This window comes from Pteronotus mesoamericanus, unplaced genomic scaffold (genome assembly GCF_021234165.1).
Source record: "Pteronotus mesoamericanus isolate MK-2021 breed Mesoamerican mustached bat unplaced genomic scaffold, CSHL_Meso_final contig_116, whole genome shotgun sequence".
In the NCBI taxonomy this organism is placed as follows: domain Eukaryota; kingdom Metazoa; phylum Chordata; class Mammalia; order Chiroptera; family Mormoopidae; genus Pteronotus; species Pteronotus mesoamericanus.
Window position 1 is genome coordinate 2679669 of NW_026555027.1, and position 21239 is coordinate 2700907.

Here is a 21239-nt window from a genome sequence, read left to right on the forward strand (position 1 = left end):
TCCCCAAGGGGAGTAGCTGGACCTGCCTAGTGTGTTTCTTCTGCCTGGTGGTATCCCTAAGTGTTTGCATCTCCTCCTTCCCGGTTGATTCTCAGTCCTTTGCTAATAATATCATACTGTCCCTTCTTACAGTGCTTTGCAGCTAATAAAGAACTTTATCCTAAGTTACTTTGGGAAGGCAGAGTTGGCATTTTGTTCCTCTTTGTAACCCCATGCTGCCTTGCATGCGGATGTCCAAGAAATGGCGATCTCAGCGGACTTAGCCAAGCAGCCTCTGCCCCCTGAGAAGGAGCCGAAGCAAGCAGCACGAGCTCCCTGTGCCACTTCAGCTAGGGTGCCAGTCGCTTGCCCTTGGAGACTTCCTGCCACTGAACATCCACTCCCCATTATGGGGGTGGGGGTGCCCGGGGCCACTTGAGGCTAAAGCAGAACCAAAATATAAAGACACACAGCCAAATGCGACGGGGTAAATGTGGCTTGTCTGACTAGAGAGTTCTAGGGGCCAGGCAGTGGCCTTGTGAATGGGCGGGCAGGGTTTGCCACCACTTTTGAAAAGAAACCGCCCCTGAGAAGCAGTGGAGCACGTGTAGCCCACGCCCCACGGGGCGGGGCCCTCAGCTGCACATGCCCGTGCATGCTCGCTGCGAGGCGGGGTGTGTGTGGGGACACACGCGCGCGCGCGCGCGCGCGCACACACACACACAGTCAGTGCGCGTGTCGCCTGGGCTGCAGCAGATCACACCGTAATGAGCGCTCCTTTATGTCGTCCCCCACAAGGGTGAAAAGGTGGAGGGGCTCCAGGCACAAGCCCTGTATCCCTGGAGAGCCAAGAAAGACAACCATTTGAATTTTAATAAAAATGACGTCATCACCGTCCTGGAACAGCAAGACATGTGGTGGTTTGGAGAAGTTCAAGGTCAGAAGGGTTGGTTCCCCAAGTCTTATGTGAAACTCATTTCCGGACCCATAAGGAAATCAACAAGGTATTTTTGCATTTATCTGCATCTGTTAGATGAAAACAATGTTAGACGTTAAGTTACTGTCCACATAGTTCCGACTCAGATAGGAGTTCTGGGGTTCTTTTGCCTTCTGGATCTTTTAACTGAGAAATTAGGGTGCGTGTGAACAAGGATGCAGCTTCTTAACAAATACGTGCTTGCCTTTTCTTCCTTATGGAAGCCTGTAAATCTCGCTTTTCATTGACTTCTTCAAGAGGAACTGCTCTGAGGCCTGGGACATTCTGGTGGGTTTGTCGGCAGTTGTGCCTCTCTTCGCAGGCTTAGTGCTCCCTGCTGTCCCAGATGCACGAGTACTTAGAGGCCTGAAGCCTTCAGGGAAATAACTGGAAGAATGAATTATCTTTTTCATTAGGAACTTTATCATGAGGAACCCTAACAAGATTGTCATCTCATTGTTCCAGTCATATAGATGTTCAAAACAAATCACGAGCTTTAGGAAGAGAAAAAGAGCGGAACGAACGGCTGCGTACCTCCCGGCCGCGCTGTGACGCGGGTCAGCGCCCCGGCCGCGTGTGCAGCAGAGCTCAGGCGGGGAAGCAAGACTGCGGGTTTCAGGGCCGTGCCCAGAGGGCCTTGCTGTGTGTTAACCAAGCACATCTGTTCCAGCTGTAGAGCGTTCAAAGTTGTGAATTGTTAAGCAGTTAAAAAAAAAGAAAAAATGTTATCATTTGTACTGTTTTCTTTGAAGATAAAAATTAAAATCCTTTCCCCTCCCCTCTTTCAGCATGGATTCTGGTTCTTCCGAAAGCCCTGCTAGTCTAAAGCGAGTAGCTTCCCCAGCAGGCAAGCCAGCTGTCTCGGGAGAAGGTGAGAACCAAATTCAAATTATGTCCTTCAGGAGGGTTGCAGAAGGCACGTAGTACAAACAGTGAGTGTTTGAACCGAGATTGGGTGTCACTTTAAAACAGACTGCACTGATTTATGCTCAGTATAGTAAACTGAGGGAAAACGAAAGTGTGGCTCTTTACAGAATTGAAGCCCTTACGCAGACTTTCAAACTGTTCTCGGGTGTGTTGATCATGAAACCCGAATGTCCTAATGTGTTTCTTATGAGCCCTGACTTTTGAAGACGCCCACAAAGACACTGAGGATCAAGTTTTCTGAGTGTCTCGAGGGCTGCGTTGTAGACCTGGCTGTTCTTTGCCTTACACAGACGAGGGTTTTGTCTTGAAACTGTACGTCGCAGCCCAGGAAAGCTGTCACGGTGACCCCAGTGTCATCTATACTGTCCCAGATGAGACAGAAGTTCAGTTTCTAGGTTCCATGGAAACTACCGCACCAGATTAGTCAGGCCTGAAACTTTCATTTGGAGTGTTGATTACGTAAACCATTGGTTACGTTACCCTACTCCCTGGACTTCGCTTCATGACAGAACCCTAAAGGGTTGTGTGTGCCAGTATGCGGTGTTGCTTTAAAAATGAACCGCACCTCCGTCGTTCAGGCTCTGATGGCAAAACCCTCATGTCTTTCTACATGCAAAGAGCCGTCACTATAGCAATGCGCGAGGAGGGCGGCCTGAGCTGGGCAGGCGCCTGCGCCCAGATGGCTGCCCGGCCATGCGGCGGCTCCTCCCGGGCCCCTCATGTAAACGATGTGACATTTTGGGTCGTTTGTGTGCCATCCTGAGATAGTTGCAGTCCTTAGAAACTTTGCCTTATGAAAAATAGAATTATTAAAACAATTGTTTCCATGGAGACAGCTAGGATTAAGGTTTAATGATATTTGAGACTCACCAGTAACAAAGTTACTTTTTCAAGAGGAATTTTAAAAGTAAATTTAAAAAAATGTATAGGTATAGTTATAAAACATGATCATCGCTACACAAATCCAGCATTTTATTGCATCCATTTTTGGCTGTTACCACCAAAACATAGTTTTTAGCATACTTTTTTTTATACATTCTTACCATTCTGATGATTTTTTTTTAAAAAATATTTTATTTATTTATTTTTAGAGAGGGGAAGGGAGGGAGAGATGGAAACATCCATGTATGTTTGCTTCTTGCACACCCGCTATGGGGGACCTGGCCTGCAACCCAGGCCTGTGCCCTGACTGGGAATCAAACCGGTGACCCTCCAGTTCACAGGCCGGCACTCATTCCACTGAGCCACACCAGCCAGGGCATCCTAATGATTTTTTTAATCCACTGTTAGGAGAACAAGGCCAAAAGCTCTTTTAAATACAGCTCGTCCAGTCAGCATCGTATAAGGCCAATTGTGACTCTGCCCCCTGCCCCCAGCCAGTGTATTCTATCCAGTCAAAGTCTCGCCAGGGTATCAAGGGTTAAACCTTCACTCCCCCCTTGTCACCCTGTACTTTTGGTCCTGCCTTAACTTCCTCATCGGTAAAGTGGGCATAACAACCCCCCTTTCAGTTAGAAGTCATTACAAGGACCCCGATAACTTGTATAAAGTTTTTAGAAGAAAGGACAACACCTGCCACTTGGATTGCCTTCTCGCTTCACTTTCTGGGTTATCCCCGCTCCCAGCAGCAGCGTGGCTGGAGTGACTGGTTTTGAAACATGTGCAGGGACCTCGACATTTGGGGCCTCAGGACATAGCCCACTGATGAACCGCGTGCATGGGTTAAGTTGGGCAACAGAAAAAAGTAGAATTCTAACCTTGGTTGACATTTATTACATCCATTTTGAAATGACGTACATATGAAAACCCAGGGATGGTTACTGGCATCTGGAGGGCGCGGGGGGAACACTGACATCACAGGGTCTGGGAGGAGCTATTTACAAACATTAATGAACCGCTTGTTAATACTGCAGTAAACATAATCAAATTTAAAGTAAACCATAAACCAGATTAATTAGATTGTCAGATGGGTAGCTCTTAAAATACTGGCTTAGCAACAGCCAGTGCCCTGGGTAAGAGTCTCAGTGGTGGCAGCCACGATGTGGCAGCCACGCCCCCTGCAGGCCCCTGCGTGCGCAGCTGGACGAGGAGGCTCCGGGCCTGCCGGCCTCCTCGGGGTCTCCCGCCAGCTGTACTGCCACGGTCGGCTGGAGCTCATGCTTCTGAAGTTTCTTAAGCATTTTGCAAGATACTTCAGAATTTGGATCCATTTTTGAGAAAGTGACTTTTAAGCACAGCAATGACTGGGAAAAATATGGATTGCCAAGAATCCTATCTTAGGTGGCCAAACATGAGCTAAGGAACAAGTCACTGAGCAAAATGGAAAGGGAAGGGTCGGAATACTGGGAGGTCAGAAAGGGACTGTTAATGGGAAAGGAATGTCCTTATTACAGCTGCCAAGCTTGGATGCCTTGGGTGGGGAGTCGCCTCTGCAGCTCAGACGGTGGAGGTGTGTGTTACCAGCGCTTGGGAGGCTGAAGACAGGGAGCCTTCTGTTCTCCCGGCCCCTCGGACTGGCTGTGTCTGCTGCGGCCTGGCCAGCCTGCGGGCCAGCAACGCGTGGCACTGCCCCCGGGGCACAGGCAGCAGGGCCTGTGCCCTCGTGTCTCCCTGGCCTCGGTGAGCGCTGCCGCACAGGCTCCATGAGCCGCGGGCCGCCTGGCACTGCTCTGTGGCCCGGCCACCCACGCCGGGCTCTGCAGTGAGGGGCCAGCAGCAGACGTTTGAGCAGGAAACATGTAGCATCCACTATAAAAATCAACTTTTTGGGTAAAGGGTGATTTTTTTTTTTATTGCTTTTTAAAAAAATGTACAAAGGCTTAGGATAAAGTGGAGGACAAGTAGAAAAACAAACCTTTTTTCCTGTATCTAGTTACAGTGAACTTTCTGAGAGCGTGGCTTGGTTTCTGAGCCTTCGTAAAATCAGCTGTTTATAATCAAAAGGAAGAATTTCCTTTGGAAGGCACACCCTTCACATTAGTTCTTATTCTTCAGACTAAATTACATGACTAATAAAATGGAAGAAACTGATTTATCTTTTCAACTTGTTCAAAAAGGCTTGATTATTTTCTGGGATTGGCTCTATGCAACTGTTACCATCAGCCCATTCTGTGCCCTGGAATGACAAAGAGATGCTCATTTTTAGTAAAATAATGTCTATTTTTTACCTTGTGTTCTAACAGCTTCCTACCATCTGCGTGTGTGGCACAGTATGACATAAGGGTTCGTCCAGGCCCTTGAATAATGAAAACCATGCCTTGTTTAATTTGCATAGAGGATACACCACTGTATCTAGCTTTCCTACAGTTGTGACGTGGCTCCCCCGCGGCTGAAACACCGAGCCCCGCGTGCACCCCAGGAGCCTGCGTGTCGCCCAGACCGCGGAGCGCTCAGTAACCTTAAGTTGCAAGTCAGTGTCATGATCATTTCGGTTTTTGAAAGAAACCACGGCGTTGAGTTGTAGGTCGCCGTCAACACTGCGGTGGTCCACACGCGGTCGGTGTTTTGTCCCCGTCCGCAGTCACTGAATGTGGGTGCGCAGCTGGGGAGTTCGGGCCCGGGGGCTCTGTCACTCTGTGATCTGGGACCAGCCTTTCTCTTGAGTGGCCCTTAGCCACACTTCCTCATTCACCAGCTTTCTTTCACAAAGCTGTTTGGGATTTCTGTAGGCAACCACGCTCTCCCTGTGTCTCGATGTCTCTCCCCCCCAGAATTCATTGCCATGTACACGTACGAGAGTTCCGAGCAAGGCGACCTAACCTTTCAGCAAGGGGATGTGATTCTGGTTACCAAGAAAGATGGCGACTGGTGGACAGGAACAGCGGGCGACAAGTGCGGAGTCTTCCCTTCTAACTATGTGAGGCTTAAAGACTCAGAGGTAAACGCACGTTCAACTGTTTCCTCCCTTTCTGTGCAGTCTCTCGCTTTGCAGGGAGTCCCAGGTGTTTGACGGTGGGACACTTGGTTGGGTTTGCTAAGCTGGCAGCCAGCACAGCACGACCTGTGACTCTGAACCTGTGGTGAGGCGCTGCAGGGCGCGTCGTGGGCGGGGCCAGGCTGCGGGGGGCGGGGCGGGGGGCGGCCAGTGCTCACCTGCACGCCTGGGGGGGGCAGGGGGGCGGGGCTGGCAGAGGGCTTGGAGCAAATGTTCTTGAGTAGGCCTCATGGTCGCTGACTTGGGATACCCCAAGAAAGAGACACAGCAATATTTGACCCTTGTAAGGTATTTCGGTGATACTGCCCCAGAATTTTGGCAGTAGAGAGTTTCTAAAATTTGTATTTTTGCCTACACAATAGAAAGACACAAGATCCAAGAGACTGGTACACTTTTGGATAGGCCTTAGTATTTTCATTGATAAGGGCCCGAATATATTTTAAGTGCCATTACCCTTATAAGTTGGAAATGGCCCCCTTGTTGTTAAACGGCTCTAAAAATTCAGTTGCGTGCAATGAGGTCCTGAGCCAGTGCGAGTGTAATGTGTAAGGAAAAGCTGGGCTGGGCTCGCCATGCAGCGGCCAGTGCCGAGTCAGCGTGCGGGCTCAAGGGTGTCGGTGCCATCGCTGGACAGCATCACACGTCCGTAGAGCCGACAGGAACTGACAGTGTGCAGTTAGCCTCTTCCTGCCCATACCTCCTGGGCACGGAGCGGGCAGGCTGGCCGGGCACCCAGAGGGCCGCCTCCCCAGCTGCCAGCCGGGGGGGCAGAGCTTGCTCTCCTTTGAGGGCCAGGGGCGGGGTGCACCTCGGGCTCCTGCACAGGCCCGGGCCCCTTTGGTGGCGAGGCTGGGCCTGGTGACAAGCCACAGTCTCCAGCTCCGGCTTTCTCACCTTCCCTGCAGGTCGCCGAGACGGCTTGGGTTGTTTTCTTAGGGAGTATCTGTATTACTTTTTTTGTTTTTTTCATTTTCCTTGGCTGTGGTCTTGAGAATAGCTAGCTGAATCTCCCTGGAGAGTTTGCAGAAGCAAGTTCCCTGGGAGAATCTGCAGAAGCCAGGAAGAAAGCACTGCCCCCTGGAGGACGGCCCAGGCGGCCAGTGGGTCCAGCTGGAGTCACGCAGGTGGCATTTCAGCGGGAGGCGCTCAAAACTGAACTCCCATTTCTGTGACCCTGCATGGCAGCTCTTAAAACATCTTTGGATCGGTTAAAACACAAAAGCCATTACTTACATTTCAGTAAATTATAATTTTCAATAAAAAAATCTGACGTCAGCAAAATAAACGCACTGCAACATTTTTTAAAGATAAGCTTGAGTTGTAAGGTGCTTCCTAACCACAGTTGTAAATTATTAGCCACAGAAGAGCTAGCAGCACTAAAGATCTGGGACATATAGCTACTTGAGTTTGTATTAAAAATAATCTAAAAAGTCAGCACATTCATCCTACTTGGTCATAGAGTTCAGTGCGTAAAGAAAACATCTTGCCAAAGGTAAAAACAAGGCCCAGCCTCAGGTTCCAGAATTGCCCCCGGGCCTGGCAATGCCATGCGTCCTGGCCTCCCGTCCGGGTCTGGGAGGAGCGCCAGGGGAGGGCCCGCTGACCCGCCCACAGGGCACCCGGCGGGGCCCTGAGGCTGCTGGGTCCCAGCGCGGGCACTGCTGACCGCTCTGCTCTTCTCACGGGGTGTCCAGGGCCTGTCACAAGCCTGCCCGCAAGGTGCCTGGTCATTTGGAATCTTGTTTTGTTAGTAGGCCCTTATTTTGATACGCAGCTTATAAAAATAGCAAGGGAGCCGGTATGTGTAACTTTGTTAATACAGAAATGAACAAAGTTTAATTCAACTTTCCCTGGTAAATGGTGCTTATATTTCAATAACCAAATTAAGAGACTATAGTAAGCTGTGTTCCTTGGTAGGTAAATTACATATTTTTATTATTCCAGTAACTCGTTAAGTTTATCAAGGCCTTGTTTTAATCAGAATCCTTTATTCACTATGAAGATGGGGACTGCCGGGTGAAAATTGAGAACAAAGCACTTTGTAGCGACAGAGGCCAGCCTGGCCGCTGTCCTGGCCGAGGTCTCTGCCGGCTCTCTCAGCCGGTCCAAAGTTCCAGGAGCGTCCGGGAAAGAATTCAGCTCCGAGCACTTTGGAACACTGAGTAGTCAGGGAAAAAGAGGCCCTGCTTTTGCAGCTTGTGCGTCCAGCACAGATAGAGAAAGTCAGTGTTTGCGTGGTCTGAGATCTGGTGGCAAGGACGCAGGGCAGAGTGGCTGCCTCAGTGAATACAGGAGTGAGTGGGATGGGGGAGGGGCATTTGAATTGCCACTGTAGTTCTTTTTTAAAAGAAAACTCTAAGGGGAATTAGCAAAATAGTAATATTTGCATGTGTTAAATGCGGGTGTTGGGCTCATGGGTGTCTGCTGTTTCTGTGTGAAACATTGCCGTAACTTTCCATTTGAAGAGAAAGCACAGACACAGCGTGTCAGATGTGGACCAGGAGTGTTCCTAGCGGGGCACCGTCCAACTGGGCCCAGGGACAGGATGTGCCTGTGCCACACGCCATGGGTACCTGAGCCTTCTGTGCCCCTCCGGGGTCACCCGCTTTGCTGATTTTTCTGAGAGAGGAGAGTGGAAGCGGCACGGGTCCTTACTGTGTCCCAGGTGTTTCTGATACACATCCCCCCGTCAGGAGACACGGGGCCCCTGTGTAGGCCAAGACGAGAAGGGGTTCTGGGGCTCAGCGGGTTTGTGTCTCATTAATCGTTGAAACTGTGCGACCAAAACTCTTCAGTGTGCAAATGAGACCTTCTGCTCTGTTTTAAGGGCTCTGGAACTGCTGGGAAAACAGGGAGTTTAGGAAAAAAACCTGGTAAGTTACAAACCCTGATGTTTCTTTTTCAATGTTTTGGATGTAATTGATAGTTGCTTCCAGTTTTTGTTGATTAGAGCGAGGAGCCTTTAAAAAATAAATAAAAAGACAAAAGAATCTTTCCTAAGTATGACGGGAGTCGATCCTGTCCTTGGAATGTATTGATAATGTATACGTGGTCACGACATATGGCTGTTGCCTCACGCGTGGGGACTGGGGAATCCCGACTGCGTGTCCCCTTGGATCGTGAAGCAAGAGTCCAGCAGGACGGCGGGAGGTTGTGAGGCCTGTCAGGTCCGGGGAGGGGGGGGGTCAGCTGCCGTCTGGTCACCGTCCTGTGGGGCTCAGGAAGCCCTTCTCCTCTCCTGGCAGCACAGCCCACCCCAGCCATGGATGACGGGGGCCAGAGAAGCGGCAAATGCTGTCAGGGTGTAGGTTGCATTAATGTAGAAGCTGTTGGGTGGCTTTCCTCGGGTACACGGAGAAGGTGCAGAATGACAGCTATCTAGTCATCCCTCTGCATTCGCAGTGTTCTAGTAATAGAAGCGTGAAGTCAGGGCGTCCATGTGGTCCACCTTCCCCTTCTCGGCCCCCTGAAGGCGTTACAGGGTGGAAGGGTCCCCTCTGTGCCAGCGGAGGCCCTGTGTGCCTGTGGCGCTCAGCCTTACAGGGCCGCACCCGCCAAGGCAGGGCTGGGCTTCAGGGTGTCCGGGGCCTTTGTCAGGCTCGGAAGTCGCCCGCCTGGCTCAGGCTTCTGCTTTACCTGGGAAGAGCCTGCCTTTTGCATTGCCATCCACAGGGTCCGCGTGGGCCTAACTTCGTGCTGAAACTGGCACACTGCTCAGGGACACAAAAGGCAAGAGAGGCCACTGAGGCGGTCACAGCCGCCCGTGGCAGGCCCTGGAGGAGCAGGGACACCTGAGGCCAAGTAGGCCTCCGATCCGGACTTTCTCCGGGCCAGAAACCAGAGCCCGGCCCTGGTGAGAGTGGGGCGCCCAGCCCAGCCCAGGGCCCCAGCCAGAGCTCCCGGCGAGCCCCGGCCTCGCGAAGCTGGGCTCTTGCCTGCTCGCCCGGCTCTCCGGAACATGGGCGGGGCCCGGGCTGCATCCGAGGGCCGGGCGCTCCCGGCGAGGCGGCCAGCTGACCGCAGACCTGTGACGGCTGCTTGTGCGCCTCTGGCAGAGGAGGACGAACTGTCACGGACGGGCCTCTTCCTTTTGTTTAAAAATCCTTACCCAGGCATGTGCTTTTTAGTTGACTAAAGAGCGAGGAGCAGGGGAGAAAAGGAGAAATCTGTGTGAGAGTGTAACGTGGGTCAGTTGCCTCCTGGGTGCACCCAGACTTCGGATTGAACCCGCAGCCTGTTGGTGTATGGGATGATGCTCCAGCCAACTGAGCCGCCCGGCCAGGGCTCACCGCTTTCCTTCCTCCCTCCCTCCCTCTCTTCCTTCCTTTGTTATGATAGGGAGGGAGTGTAGAGAAATAGAACAGTGTGCCCGTATTGCTGGTAAAAGCTCAGAGAGCCGTGTGGATGCACGGAGTCCCACCGGAGGTGACTTGGCCTCGGCATGGCTGACCTGCTTGGTAGCGTGGGCTTCTCAGAGCCCAGGCTGCGGTGCTGCTGGAATTTTTCTTGTGACGTTTTTAACAGTCAGGAAAAGTACAGAACCATTTACATTTTTTTCTGTGCTGAGTTGTTTTTGCATAATACTTCCACCTTAACTCTAGGTTCTTCTTTTAACTCAAAATAAAAAGCAGTAAACTTGCATTGGCATGACTCCTGCCTGATACTCAGGAATCACCCTCAGAACATGAGCCGCACAGAGGCTGGCTTCGCGGGGGGTGGGTGAGTCCAAATTAGCCGCAACATAACTGGCTGGTACCCCTCTCCTGATGGTCGGAAGACGCGGTTTCTGTGTCTACCGTCCTCCTTTTTTCACTCAGCCATCCGTGAATGGACTGCGGGCCGGCGGGGGCAGTGAGTGAGGGCCAGCCGCTGCATCGGGGGCTCACGGCGCAGGGGAGGGGCTGGGGCAGGCGCAGCAGTTGGGGCGGGCGGGGCGGCTCCTGGAGGGAAGGTGGCAGCTCCGGAAGATGACGAGGGCCCGGAGCAGGTGGCCAGGGCTCGGATGCTGCACATGCGGGGTCGGTCGTGGGGGTGGGGGGGTGGTCGGGTGCGCCTTCTCCGTGTAGAAAACAAGCCCGGTAGGGCGGCCTTGATGATGTGAACCTGTGAGCTCGTGTGGTGGCTGTGTCTTCTTAGGAGGTCCTTCCCCTGGCTGTCACAGTACACCACGATGTCTGCTCTTGTTTTTCAGAAATCGCCCAGGTTATTGCCTCCTACACGGCCACCGGTCCTGAGCAGCTCACCCTGGCCCCCGGGCAGCTGATTTTGATCCGGAAAAAGAACCCAGGTGGATGGTGGGAAGGAGAGCTGCAGGTAAGAGCCTTTTCTGTTGTTTGAAATTCTCTGTTCGGATTTGAATATGCAAAATCACAAAGGGCCACTCTTCTACCGTAAAGTGACCCTGCGTGTGGATAGCGAGAGGCCGACAGCCAGTAACAGGACCGCGAAAGCCGAGGGCTCCTCTGGAGACTCACCCACACCTGTTGGGCCCCTGAGTGGGACAGCGGGTGTTGGGGCGGCAGGCGTGCATGGGGGGCACGTGCGCAGAGCCGTCCCTCAGCCCTGGCGGTGCTGCGGCGGGGCTCCCCGATCCTGTGCGGCGCGGCCCGAGCCGCATCTGTGCCTCACAGGGGCTTCAGTCCCCATGCGCACGCGCGTAAGCGTGCATGGGTCGTTTCGGTCTCCGTTTGGTGTGGGATGCAGGAGGGTGATCGCTGCGCTTCTCCTGGTCCAGACGGATCTCTCCTTCTCATGGAACACCATCATGGTCGCGGGTCTGGGCTCACCAACTCAGTTGGAAGGTCCCCCAGGCCGTGTCCCCTCCCTTTCCAACAGCACTGGCGTGTGCACCGTCAGTAACTGGGGCCTGTGCTGAGTTAGATCGACGTCATGGAGAAGGAAGGGTGGTGAAGAGCGTGGCTCGGCCATCATGTAGGCCCGCGGGGTTTTGAGAACAGTGCTGAGTTTAGACCCCTTGTGTTTTGTGTGTGTTGTGTGCATGTACCTTGTGTCTGCAGTTGTCTGTTATCCATAAGGAGAGTGCAAATGTGAGCGTGAGTCTTGGCTTGCCACTAACTAGCCTGTGGCCCTGACTGTCACTTAACCTTCGTGAGCCTCACTTTCTTTGTCTGGGAAGTGGGCCTAGCCACATTCTCATCTTTCTGGAATCGTGGTGCAGGTAAACTGTATGCGAGGTGCTTGGCACAGGCCTAGCTCCTAAAAAGCACCCAATAAACATTAGTGCTGTTATTATTATTCCTAAAATCCATGTATCATGTTGACATTAGCCATAACCTTACATGACCTGATATTAACAGCTAAGAAATGACGTGAGCAGTCGGCCACGTGGCACATACTGCTTTACGCTCTGAAGTGTGAGCCGGGCAGTTCAGCCTGGGCAGGTGCAGCCCAGGCTCTGCCGACCAGCGACTGCATGATTTCAGTTGTGCTGCGGGGTTTTCAGTTTGTGCTATGGCAGCCCGCAGGTTCTACTATTAGTGTCGTTTGCCCCTCCACTTATGTAGACCTCGTACAAGTGCTCTGTTACAAAGCAAACTATATCATAAAAGAATTGGAAGCTTTTACACATTTAGATGTGATTTTTTTTTTATTAGGCACGTGGGAAAAAGCGCCAGATAGGCTGGTTCCCTGCGAATTATGTAAAACTTTTAAGTCCTGGGACAAGCAAAATCACTCCAACTGAGCCACCTAAGCCCACGGCGTTCCCAGCAGGTAAGCAGTTTACCGTCCCTGCTTGCAAATGGCCTGCGTCTTGTGTCGGTCTCTCACCCATTCTCCTGGTGAAGTGACTGAGGCCGTCGTTCACCTCGGCTGCAGGGCTTCTGGTACGCAGCTAACGTGCTACGGGATGTGTTCTCCCAAGGCCCGAATGTCGAAGCAGCTCCGCCGCACAGGGCACAACAGGGCCCTTATGGGGACAGAGTCGTGAATGCTGCGGCATCAAAGCCAGATTTTTCTCTTGGTTTCCTTCCAGCTATTTAAATTGAGATTTGGGCTAGGGGGTGAGGGGACAAAAAGGGACTCTGAAAAATAAATGGCTGGGGTCTAAGTAGGTCAGGAGATTGAGCTGGAGGCCACTGGGGGTCTGCTGGTTGTAATGTGCTGAGACCCAATTAGCCCCTGTGACATCTCCTGTGGGCATGGGGGCTTTGCTCCCTGGCAGGGTGTTGCTCACACTCCCGCGAAGGGCACGAGGGGACGGAGGGCTCCTCCGCAGCCGAGTGGTTGCCTGTTTTCTGATTGAAGAGACCAGTTAGATGCTTTGGTAATATTTGAGATGGGTGAGGGGAGGGGAACAGAATTCTGCTTTAGGTCTTTAAGCCACCAATTCTTGGGTGGCATTTGTGGAAAGTGCAGAATTTTTGTTCTGACCCCTGTGGTTAAATGCGTATGCTGTGCATCCCCAGTGAAATAAGATTAATCGTGGCTGCTTTTGCAAGAAATGAGGGTTGGCAAACGCCGTGACTGCGGCCTGACCCCGGCAGGGCCCCACGAGCCGTGGCTTTGTGTGGGCAGAGGGCGTGGTGCCCGCTGGGCCTCATCTCCGCGGGGAGCCGGGCCGTGGCCCTTGGCCGGGCTGGGCGCAACCCACAGCGGCAGTGTACTGAGGCAATTGAATTAGCGGGAAAATGTGGAAAACCTAACCTTGCATACAAGCTGGTTGTGAAAGATTAATGGGGGCGACAGCCTGACTCTGCAGACTTCTCTGGAATATGAAAATACCAGGCAACGAGGCAAGGAAACTTGTTCTTGAATGTGGGAATTCCTTTCTTGAAGACAAAATTTTGAGACACAAATATATAGCAGAATAAAACACTTGATTTTACTTTTCACTAAGATGTGGAATTTTTGGAGGTCAAATGATCATTACCTTCCACCTCAAAGAAAAAAAAAGGCGGCCCCAGAGGCCCCGTGGTGCACAGCTGGCCGCCGCTCCGAGCCCATGCTCCGTGGCCCCCCTGCTCTCAGATAGAAGTGGCTCCAGGAAAGCGCTCGGGCATCACTGGGCATTTTCTGCTGACAAGGACACATGAAAAGAGGAAGATATTATAAAAACTAAGGCCTTAGTGTGAAATTTTTGCCAGTCTTGGTTTTAAATCCTCCGTCTTCCTTTTCTCGCCCACACTGTGCACGGCCCATCAGAGCGCCTCTGCTTAATTCTGGCCACCTCGGGAAGGACAGAGATAGCCCGTGAGAATGCCCAGTGCGCCCGCGCCGCCCGCCCCGCGAGCCGCGCGCGCGCAGCCGCTCACCCGCCCGTCTCCCGCAGTGTGCCAGGTGATCGGGATGTACGACTACGCCGCTCAGAACGACGACGAGCTGGCCTTCAGCAAGGGCCAGGTCATCAACGTGCTCAGCAAGGAGGACCCCGACTGGTGGAAAGGAGAGGTCAGTGGGCACGTGGGGCTCTTCCCGTCCAACTACGTGAAGCTGACCACGGACACGGACCCCAGTCAGCAATGTAAGTGCCCGGTGGCTCTCGGCCCCTCCTCTCTGCTCTCTTCCGTGAAACATGCAGCATTGCTCTGATTCTGCCGAGCTTCGTTTGCAGAACGTAAAGCTAGACCGCTGCTGCATTCGCAGTCTCTTTGAAGACCTTCTCTAGTGCGAGACTTTATCTTGTGGGGTTGTTTTGTTTTGTTTTTTTTCCATTCCTTCTGTAGCATGACACCTCCCCCCTCCCCCCCTTTCCTTTTTTTTTTTTAATCATTTTGGCACCATGCTGTTTACATGCCTGACTCATTTTCCTAGCTTGAATTTTGCTCATTGTTTTGTTTTGCTTATGTGTTGTTTTCCTCCTTTTTCTAGGAATCATATGTTGTCCATCCCCCCCTCAGGCTTGAAAGTCCTCAAAGAGACCCACTATCCCATATCACTGCCCAGAGGGATGATGGGAGATGCAGCCTTGATCATGTGACTTCCAGCATGATCACCTACTGCCTTCTGAGTAGAAGAACTCACTGCAAAGCAGTTTACCTCATTTTACCTTAGTTGCATGTGACGGCAATGTGGAATTATTACTTGCAGAGATAGAAGCAAAAATTACAAAAATACACAGGGTAGTGGGTCCTTTTGTGGCTTTCCTAGTGACTCAAATTGACTTCCCCCCACCTTTGCACAGGTGCTTTCAATAGTTTTAAAATTATTTTTAAATATATATTTTAGTCTTTTAATGAAATAAATAAAGTACTTCTTTGCAATTTTGGTTTTGCAAAAAGACCCACTATCAAGGAATGCTGCATGTGCTATTAAAAATGTTCCAATTGTTCATAAATCTGAGACTTGATGTATTTTTTCATTTTGCCCAGTATTACCAACTCAATTGTATAGTTTGGGTTGTTCCCACCATAGAGTGCAGAGCAGCCAGTGAGCGCATCTGTTTAGAGACGTGTAGAACCAGCCCGTGAAGCAGAAGGTGCTTGTGCTTGTTTGTGTGTTTCAGCTGTACCTTGTCGAGCATGTAATAATACATCCTGTACATGAGAACTTAGTCCCTTCCGTGGCCAGAGTTACTACCTTGTATGATGCGCTAGTCATACTGCATTAATTTTATTTTGCACAGTGACCTTGTAGCCACATGAGAAAGCACCTGTGTTTTCAGTCTCAGATTTATCAGGTTGAGTTGGTGTTTTCTGTTTTGGGTTTTAAACTTTGCGTGTTTTCATACCATCAATCAGTAGACAGTACCATCGAGGTTGTTATCAGCAACAATATATATACAATCTCTTCGTCGCTGTTACATGGAGTTTTCTTTGAGTTACTTTTCATGGAATGACATATTTTGAACAAGTAATTTTCTTGACAAGAAAGAATGTATAGAAGTCTCCCTGCAATTAATTTCCAATGTTTACATTTTTTAACCAGACTGTGGAATTTCTGCAGATTAATATGAAATGGAGTCATGGTCTGTGTATGTGTTAGAGGTGTTGTAGCTGAAGCCACGCGTGTCTTTCACACACTAGTTGGAAGCTCTCAATAAAAACGCCTGTTTCTGACGGCAGAGAAGACGGGGCGGGCGTCCGAGCACAGCCTGGCAGCTCTGACGACAGCTTCGAGCCTGTAGGGCCTGTTTTCCCGCCTCCCCGGAGGCCGGGCTGGCGGTGGGCGGGCCTCCCCACCGTGTGGCCCGGGGGCTGCCCCTCTGTGCTCGCCTGCGCTTCCGTATTTTCATGGATACGAATGTAAAATATATAAATATACAACCTGCGGCTTTAACAACTGTAATTCAACTTTTGAATTAGTTATGTGTATAGATAATTAAATTCTTCATATAAAAGTTAGACGGAATGTCTCTGTGTTCTTGGGTGGGAACCCGGCCGCGGCGACCGGGAGCCGACGGACTGCGTGCCCCAGGTAGCCTGCCGCCCCGTGTTGGCGACGACTTTGTTCTTTGAGGTGCAGACACCACCAAATCCTCACCGAGTCCTCTGTGACCGGCCCTCCCTCTCACCTCGCTGCCACCCCCTCTGGTCACCATGTAAAAGGCCACCCCGTAAGGTTCTGGTTTTGAACAGCAGAACGACCGCCCAGCCTAGCCGTTCACTATCTCATCGGGCTTTCGGTACTTCCTGTCGATAGGTGTGTGACTGGACTCGGTACAAAGTATTTGTCCAAAAGATGTGCCCACTGAGGGCCTGTGGAACGTCCAGAGACGGGGCGGGAAGGATGGGGACGCGCGCCCTTCCCGGTGTCGCCCTCCGCCTCCGCCTCGCGCACTCCGGGCCGTCCCCTTTGCAGAACTAAACCGGGGTACACGCTCGTGAAACTGCTTCGGCGACCACTCCGTTCGTGAACTTCACTTATTTGTCCTCCACTGCCGCTCAGCAGAGAAGTTGATTTCCTTCGTCAATACAGTAACTATTTTGAGGGTATCACAGGTGTGGATGCCCGACGGGGTTCTGGGGTGAGCGTGCTGCCTGCTCAGTCAGTAGAGACAGGGTCCCTGTCCTCACGGAGCTCAGGTTTAGGAGAGAAACCAGCAGAAAACCAGAGAGCGAATCCGTGTGCGTGGTGTGTGTGTGAGGTAAGGAGGTGTGTCCTTCGCCAGGAGACGTCCCGGGCGAGGCAGCACTGAGCCAGTGGCGCAGAGTGAGGGGCGGGGTCGGGGGGCGGTGGGGACACAGCAGAGCCCTCCCCGACCCCGGGGAGCAGGGGAGCAGCAGCCCAGTGAGGCCGGGAAGGCGAGTGGCTATGGTGGTGGAGGTGTCTGCCGAGGGGTCTCTGTCCCTGTCCCTGTCCCCGCCCACTCCCCCGCGGAGCACTACGCGAGGCCCACGCCCACCCCTCCGCCGGGAGCCTTTGGCCTACGTGAGCCAGTGCCTCTGCTCCCGCCGGAGCTTGACTAGAAGGGGCGCAGTTGTCAGGTGGGTGATGCCCCCCTGCTCGGCACAGTCTCCTGCCGGCCCCTTTTGAGAGACCAGCGCCCAGACTGTCCTCTGGCCTGTGACGCCAGCGCAGGTGGCTCCCTGGGAGGCCGCCCTCTCCCCCGACACAGCTTCCTCTGGCATCTGGTTGTCGAGCGCCCGTTGGAGCCAGGGCCTCTGGCCAGAGAGAAGGCTTCAGAGCACAGGACAGTCCCCGCGTGGCGCCAGTACCACGGCTGAGGGACCGGATCCCAGCCCGGCCGCTGCGGTCAGTGCTCCCCGCGTCGCTCGCAGCTGAAGTTGCCCTGTTGGCGGCTGCTCGGGTTGCTGGGCGACCGCTGTTGAGTGGCCATCATTGCGTGCTACGCACACACCATGTATCCGTGGCATAAAAGGTGCCCCAGAACCTCAGCTTTGCGTTTTAAACTTGATCTTACTGTTCTGGGGTCTTCTTTGTATGCTCTGCAGTTTGGTCTAGTTAATCCCCTTTGGTCATTGGCGAAGCTTGTTAACAAGTAGGATAAAAGGGGAAGGAAGCATCTTCTGATTAAATTAGTGGAGCATCTTCTGATTGAATTACTGGGCATCTCCTTTGGCCCCGAAGTTTAAACATATCAGAGTTTCTTTATTTTTAGCTATTAGTTAATTGGTCATTAAATTGATTAGTTTCATAATCGGTATTGCTTTGTGGGAACGCATTTGCAGCTGCACGTTGGGTGTGGCTTGCCTCGGTAGCAGCGAATGGACGAGCCGAGAGCAGTAAGAGCGCCTTCCTGCCTCGGCAGTTTGAGTCGCTTCCCTGAGGTCCTGCCTCTCCCTACGCAGGGCAGACAAAGGCAGAGGGCCCCAGGCCGTCTCTGCGCCAGACATCTGGGAGACGCTGGTCTAAAGCAAGAATCCATGCCTCTGGAAAGTTAGAGCATCACACTTCACAGGTGCGGAGGAAACTGGCATCCAGCCGCTTCTGGAAGGGAACCGGCAGGCCCAGACTCCTGTAGGGAATGTAACTCGGCGCCCTAGTCCTCAGACCAGTAGCAGGAAAACCCTTGAAGTAGCAGTGTAACCATTTGAAATTGGCATTATTCCGTTCCTTACCTGAAAAGCTGCGGTCTCTTGTCGTTCAAACTGATATATTATGGGATTGCCCAGCTTGTGGGTTTGTTGGGTTGGGTGACCGAGGAGCGGGGAAAGCACCGAGTCCCAGGTCCTGGAATATCCGTCATCCTTGGGGAGGACACTGGGAAGGCCCTCCCGTTGCCCCTTGCGAGGTGGGCTCCCCAAGCGCAGTGTCCTGGGCAGGGCTGCCCCTGCAGTCCCCTGCTCTTTGGACCGAGGGTGCCGGGGCATCGCCACCGTCGTCCGCCAGCGCCCCCCTGCAGTGTGGGGTGCGGGACCACCCTTAGGCCTCGGTTGCAGAATGGGCCAAACAAATCGGCCCTGCTCCCTGGCAAATTGAAAGTCATTTTTGAGAGAGCGTGAATATTCTTTTTTTGCTTCAAGCAAAAATTGACTCAATCCTATTCATTCTTTTTAGTCCCAAAAAGTCCCAAGAGGGTTTTTATAGAAACAACATAGAATGCCTGCAGACCCCAAACAGTGCACAGGAAAAGTAGCCCCTTCTTCAACATACCTGCAGTTTTGGATCTGGTAGGATAAGGACGAATAACAAGGTCCAAGATCCACGTAGCTGAGTGTGACTTTGGCTTCAGCCTGAGTTCTCTCCCTGGCCTTTAAGGACAGGCCACATGCGAGAACCGGCCTCCCACGGCGTGTCCAGTGCACGGTGTTTCCAGCTGGAGGTTTCCAGGGCCTCTGGGGAGGGGGCCACTCTGCACCTGGAAGATGCTTCAGGTGTGTTTAAATGGTATAACTTGAGGCACACACATTTAAGGTTTTGTTTGTAAAAAATGAGAATCTGCTCTAAAGTCTTGTCTGTGCGACGTGCTGCTAAGCCACAACGTTGTGTTATGTTGTTAACAGGCTGAGAGTGTGAGAAAGAGACGTGCAGACAGAGACAGGGACTCACAGGGGACTGAAATGCCCGCGTCCGCAGCTTGGTAACAGCAGGTTGCACGGCGAGGTCACGGCAGGGCCAGCAAGCAGATAAATATCACCCCATGGAAGATTCTGGCAGAGGCGGCAGCTGCTGGTTCCACATCTGCCTGGCACACGGAGTCAGAGGGATGTCGCAAGCCAAAAAGAGGAAGCGCTGAGTCAGTCCGTCACGTTGTTAAAGCTGGACAGATCTCTGGACGTGGCTTCTCCTGGCCGACCCAGGACGGGGAAGCCACTTGGATCTGCCATTTTTCATCAAGGAAGCCATTTCACTCCGTGTTGCCCAGCTCAATTCCCCTTCCAAGCCCCAGGCTGTCCCTTCCCTCCAGTCCCTGTCACGCACGCTCAGGCACACTGATCCTCTTTGCTGCGTTCCGGGTCCCACCAGGGAAGTGCGGGGAGGCCTCCGGGGGGCAGGCCTGCACACAGGGGCTCCCCGTGGGTTGTTGCCTGCGGTTGAGATCTGGGGACACGGCGTGCCCGGGAGCTATCTCGCAGCTCTCAAGGCAGCCCCCGGCTCCCTGGCCAGACCCGCACACTGTCTGGTGGGCGGACAGCCCTGCCTGAGCCCGGCCGCCGGGCCACCCTCCGCACCGTCAGGGGCTGCCTCCAGCACTGCCGGGCGGGGTGCCAGCACCTCGCTGCATGTCCCAGCACACAGCCCAGGACGCAGCCGGTGCCCTGGTCTGCCCCCGCCCCCGTGCCCCCCGGGCAGGCGGGCTGGCGGTGGGGAGGTCGGCAGAGCGGCGGAACGTGCCAGGCCTTGAAGTGCCCCGTCCGCGGGAGCGCAGGCAGGCCCGGGCAGCGCGCCGACTCACCGAGCCCTTCAGGTCTCATCCCCGCGTGCGTTCTGTGGCCTTGGGTTCTCTTGTCAGCAGAGACGGAACATTCAGCCCCCAAGCATGCCAGGAGCTCGCTTTTTTCTTCCTTTCTTCTTTAAAGTAGCCACGCCTGCGTCACTGCAGTGCACCCCCATAGTGCTGCCTCCAGAGCAGCTGCCCCCAGCACACTTACAGGCGGGAGGCCCCTCTTGCACTCCCTGCTTCCCCCTGAGGTGCCCTCGGGGTCCAGAACCTCGGGCCTTGCACGCCTCTGCTGTGTTTGCCAGGCCGCCGGCTGAGCACCAGCTCTACTGCCTGTCCCAGCAGAGGGGGCAGAGCCAGGACGCCCCCTCCTCTGGGGGCCGTCACCTTGGAGTTCGGAGGCCCCATGGGGAGGCCCCCACGGTCTAAGTCCTCAGTAACAGCCCCCCTCTGATGTGGTCTCTGGTAGGAACCTCCACCATGCCCTGCCCCCGCCTCTTCCCACAGTGACCCCATGCTGTGTCACAGGCTTGGACGTCACCTGTGAGACCAGGAGGGGCGCAGCCTGCCTGAGTTTCCCTGGCAGCCAGCTCCCGTTGGCCCCTGAGGATGGTGGCGGAGAGACAGGGAAGGGGAGGGGACGGGGTGGGGGGTGGACAGGGCTGCGCTCAGCGCTCTCCTGAGCTTGTAGGACAGGGCGAGGGGACTCCAGAGCAGACGCCAGCACATGGTCTCCTCGTGGCGGGTGAGGGGTGTGCCTGGCAGGCAGGCTGTGGCAGACAAGGGGGGGGGGTCGGGGAGGCCCCCGGGAGAAGCGGTGTGGCCTGGAGGGGGCCTGGCAGCAGAGGAGGAAGGGGCGGGCCTGCGCAGGTCCGGGGAGGGGGCCCTAGGCCTGAGGGACCGTGAGCGAGCCAGCGAGGGCCCTGGGCAAGAAGGAGCGCCCCTACCCCCCAAAAGGACATCCACTCTGCCTTCCAGCCCCAGCGGGCAGAACACTGTCCTCAAAACCAGCTGCTCCTGCTGGAAACCACCCAGGGGCTCGACTCCTCGTGGGACGAAGACCTGGATCCCGTGGTCGGCCGGCAAGGCCCTGCTTCCCGGCTCCGGCCCCCCCGCCCCCCGCCCCACATATACCTACTTGTGCTCAGCTGTCACTTCCTTGGGGAAGCCGTCCCCAACCA

The 21239-nt window shown here is 53.6% G+C and overlaps 1 protein-coding gene across 4 annotated transcripts in view; it reads left to right on the forward strand.

Annotated features, from left to right (window-relative positions):
* The window catches only part of ITSN1 (intersectin 1), a 170164-nt gene that overhangs the window by 120409 nt on the left and 28516 nt on the right, over window positions 1-21239 (forward strand). For 2 of the 4 annotated variants that reach the window (XM_054578067.1, XM_054578058.1), the window contains 7 exons: window positions 778-983; window positions 1744-1826; window positions 5593-5759; window positions 8644-8689; window positions 11008-11129; window positions 12431-12548; window positions 14107-14298. In XM_054578067.1, the coding sequence (XP_054434042.1) occupies window positions 778-983; window positions 1744-1826; window positions 5593-5759; window positions 8644-8689; window positions 11008-11129; window positions 12431-12548; window positions 14107-14298 (934 nt within the window). Of the gene's footprint in view, window positions 1-777; window positions 984-1743; window positions 1827-5592; window positions 5760-8643; window positions 8690-11007; window positions 11130-12430; window positions 12549-14106; window positions 14299-14645; window positions 15112-21239 lie in introns of those variants that run through there. The other 2 variants (XM_054578086.1, XM_054578075.1) reach the window with 2 other exon arrangements.